The 4,110-nt window shown below is 57.4% G+C and overlaps 1 protein-coding gene across 1 annotated transcript in view; it reads left to right on the top strand.

The window, feature by feature from the left end:
* PHKA1 (phosphorylase kinase, alpha 1 (muscle)) overlaps window positions 1-4,110 on the top strand; it is an 18,508-nt gene that overhangs the window by 7,513 nt on the left and 6,885 nt on the right. Inside the window, exons 14-17 of the mRNA XM_010142596.1 lie at window positions 93-202; window positions 819-963; window positions 1,898-1,976; window positions 2,415-2,494. Coding sequence (XP_010140898.1) covers window positions 93-202; window positions 819-963; window positions 1,898-1,976; window positions 2,415-2,494 — 414 coding nt within the window. The remainder of the gene's footprint in view (window positions 1-92; window positions 203-818; window positions 964-1,897; window positions 1,977-2,414; window positions 2,495-4,110) is intronic.

Genomic DNA, 4,110 nt, shown 5'->3' with positions numbered 1-4,110 from the left:
ACTGGTAGCACAGAGGCCTGTCTCCGTTTGCTGCTGCATTCCCTTTTGCGAGGAGGCTTGCACTAAAAACCCTCCTCCTGCTGCCCCCCTAGGCCGCAACAAGCAGATGTGCCTGACAGGACGGCCCTACCGGCACATGGGCGTCCTTGGGACCTCCAAGCTCTACGACATCAGGAAGAACATCTTTACCTTTACCCCACAGGTGGGTGGCATTGCATGGGCTCATTCCCAGCTTTGTGTGATCTGGAACTGGGCAGGAGGTTTCTCCACTGGCTGAGTGCTCGAGTTGTTCTCAGGGGTGGATGAACAGCCTGGGAACAGCCCCAGCTCTGGTGTGAGGCAGCAGAGTTGGTAGTCCTGACTTTGTGCGTGCTGGGAGGAGATGGTTTCAGATGATCTGTGCTCTCGCTGAAAAAGACACCAGGAGGAGGCTGATGGCAGGACAGGGATTCCTCTGTGTCCAGCATGATGTGGGGACAAGTAGGGTTGCAAGCCTGGTGCTGTGGGAAGCGTGTATTTGCTTGGGATAGGCACAGCACAGACCAGCTGTGAGAGGCCTGGGTGGTGCTGCTGCTGAGCTGTGGTGTAACCTCCTTGTAGCTGTTAGAGGCCAGCCACTGCCCTGGGGGTTGAGGGTTCCTTGCTAGGCTGTATTGGCACCTACAGTAATGAGGGATGAGCTGTCAGTGCAAAGGAGCATCCCCCCTGGGTGCACTGTGTGTCTGGCCTAGCCAAGTGCCTGTGGGAAGAGGTGGGTGGCACTAAAGGGCCCTGGTGGCTGTGGGAAGGGCCACTCACATCTCCTGCTGTCCTCGCAGTTCATAGACCAGCAGCAGTTCTACCTGGCTCTTGACAACAACATGATTGTGGAGATGCTGAGGACGGACCTCTCATACCTCTGCAGCCGCTGGAGGATGACTGGGCGGCCAACCATCACCTTCCCCATCTCCCACACCATGCTCGGTATAGATCCGCCAGCCTCACAGGGCCTTTGGCTGGAGCAGCCCTGGAAGCAGCCTCTGGGAGGAAGGGGGGCAGGAAGATGCTGGGACCACGTGGTGGGGCTGACACAGCCAGGAGCATCCTGTAAAGATCTTCCTGCTCAAAGGAGCCACGTTCAGTTGGCAGCCAACCTGGCAGCTAGTGGGGCTGCCTGCCGAGCGCTAGTGCCCGCAGCTCAAGGGGTGTTGGCTGGCACGGAGGTATTCAGTCTCGGGGCAGCTAGGCCTGTTGGGAGGCCTTCTGGGAGCAAGACCAAGAAAATAATTCCCCTGTAAAAGTGTTCTTGGGACTGTTTCTGCATCTTGATACTTCACTGAGACTAACCACCTGCTAAAGGCTTTCCTAGACAACAGGGAGGGGAAAACAGCAAGTGAGGAGCAAAGAACTGTGCAGTGGCACAGAACAAAACTTCCAGGCTTCTCTGGAACAGCTCACAGCTTCCCCATGAGCCTGGTACAGAGAAGGGGCTGTTCTGCTTTCAGGCTTTTTTGGCTCTCCTTGTGCACTTGAAGTTAGTGTCTTGAGTGTGCCCTTTGCTGTGTTGTCTTCTGGCCCGGATGACAGCATCCCCTGTCCTGCCTAATGTGAAAGCCAGGGACAGAGCAAGGGGCTGTCTGGGTGCTGCTGACTGCTACTGCTGGCTTCAGCCTAGTGCAGTCCCAGGAGCCTGGAGTGCTTCTTGGCCTGTCTTTGCTGGAATCCAGCCTGGACAGTCCTGAGTTTCCCTTTTTGGGTGGTGCTTTACGTGCCACAGCCTGGCTGTGAATCCCAAAGCAAGGGTCTGGCCGTGGTGCTTTGTGTGTCTGAATGCCCACCTGGCCCTGTGTTACCTTCTGGGAGCCTGTTTCAGCTGTCTGAGCATGGCCATGACTGCCCGTTTCTGTGTTCCCTGCAGATGAAACCGGCAGCAGTGTGCACCCCAAGGTGCTGGCCATGCTGCGCAAGCTGCAGGACGGGTATTTCGGTGGTGCACGGTAAGTGCAGCTTCCTGGGGTGCAGGAGGGGAGAGGGCTGAGAGGGCTGGTGGTCTCGGAGACCCTGGTTGTGAGGGTACCCCCTGGGCCCAAGCATCGGCTGCTGAGGAACAAGCTGTGGAGAATGCATCGGATGTGCTAAGCTGTGAGTGCACCCCGGGGCTACAGTTCCGGCAGAAGAGGTGCAAGAGAGGACACATGTCTTCATGCCGTTAAGCCCATGGCTGCAGGATCCCTCTGATGGCTTTCCGGCAGGCCTTCCACGCCCAGCTGTGGCTGGAGATGTTGCAGGCAGCTAAAGCAGGTGCCTGGGGCATGTGTACTCTCCTGGGCCAGCGTGTCCCTCTCTGCTGAAGGGCCTGCCCTGGATCCAGGAGGCCAAGCCAAGGGTCTTGCCTCCACCTTCCTCTCTGTCTGACCTCCCCTCCTCTCGCCCAGGATCCAGACGGGTAAGTTGTCGGAGTTCCTGACAACGTCATGCCGAACGCACCTCAGCTTTATGGACCCTGGGCCGGAGGGTAAGGTCTTTGCCAAGAGTTACGAGCTCAGCATTGACAGCTTTGAGGAGCTAGACACCGAGGAGTGGCTGCATGGCTTGCAGGTAGCAGAGGATGGTAAGGGGGAACAGGCCAGTCACTGCTGTGGCGTGGCAAATGCCTAACCCATAAACCCGTAACACCCAACCTCCCTGCCAGCATCTGCCACCGTGTTATTCATACACTTGAGTTTTCACCACGTTACAGTTCTCACCTGACCCTCCATCAACTAACCTCCTCTGGGTGACACTCATGGGTGATGCCAGTGGGGTGGGACTGGGTACAGTGATACAGCTGTCGCAGCTCCCTCACCAGAGGAGTTTCCCAGCCAGACAGGGCTGAGGCTGGTGGGCGTGAAGAGCACGGAGAATGCTCTGGAATGAGCTGTTTCAAACTTCGTGGACTGTTAGGTGGCGAAGAGGCAAAAGTTCAGCAACCTGCCTCTGCTCAGGAGATTTGGCTAAGGATCTGTGGTGCCCAAGTGATGGTGTGAACATGATGGTACAGTGCCCGAGGCAGTGGGGAAGAGCTGCTGTGTCCCCAAACAATCTCTTGAATATTGTTTTCCCACAGCCTTTGAGCCTCCCTGGGCAGAGCTGCTCCAGTGGGTGCCCGTTTGAGGCCTTGCTGCTGCGGGTAGGGTGCCTGAGTGGGCCTTAACTGATGACACCATGATGGACTCGCCTTGTCCTGAGACCATGGTGGAGTGCACGTTTTGCGGCTCCTATTGCACTAAGTGGTGTCGGTCATCTTCCCAGCCTTCCCATCGGTCTGCTCTGCCTCTGCTGCTCCTGTGTCCCGTGTTTGCACTGCTGTGACTCTGAATACTTACTTCTCTTGCTCTCCTTTTGCTTTGCCTGTGGTCTCCGTGCAGACTGCACCCAGGCTTCTCCAAGGTGTCTGCTTGCCCCCAGCCCCGGTGGAAGACAGGACCTGCCTGGCCTCTCTGCAGCAGTTAGAAGATGACAGTCAGATTCCTACGGTCAGATGCTGCAGCCAGGCAGGGTGATGTTCGTATCATAGGGACTCCTCGAGCTGAGCCTTCAGGCGTTGGCATGAGGCATCCCTGCCAGGTGTGGAAAGGAGGTGCTGTTGGCCTCATGTACCGTCTGCAGCTCACCTCCTGGGGCAGATGCCATGGAGCTTGTCTGCCAGCTGGAGAGCGGTGAGGCTTTGCCCTGGCCCACTGGCTGGAAGTGCATCCCCATCTCTGCGTTGCATTGCATTGCCTTTGAATGGGGCATGTGCTCCCCCGGGCATCCCCCTCAGTGCTGGGCAGTGCTGTCACCTTCCAGCGGAGCAGAGATGTGGCCTCTGTGCACTCTCCTCCATGCCGCAGTTAGTGGGTGGTGGCTCTGGTGCTCCCCATGTGGCACTGAGAGCAATGGGAGCCCCTGGAAGCTGGGTAAAGAGCAAGGCAGGAGCCCTAACTCCTCTAACTTCTAGTCAGAGATCACTGTTGTAAAACGCACCCTGCCTTACTCCTGTGCTGGGGTCCTGCTTGGATGAGGCTCTTGCTGTGCTAGGGTGCTCCTAAGTGGTCTCTGCTCGCTCAGGTTGCCCCTGGCTGTACCTTCCCTTGTTCCCTGAAGGGAAAG

This window comes from Buceros rhinoceros, unplaced genomic scaffold (genome assembly GCF_000710305.1).
Source record: "Buceros rhinoceros silvestris isolate BGI_N320 unplaced genomic scaffold, ASM71030v1 scaffold23560, whole genome shotgun sequence".
NCBI lineage: Eukaryota > Metazoa > Chordata > Aves > Bucerotiformes > Bucerotidae > Buceros > Buceros rhinoceros.
The sequence above is the reverse complement of the archived record's forward strand: the minus strand, read 5'-3'. Positions and strand labels throughout refer to the sequence as shown.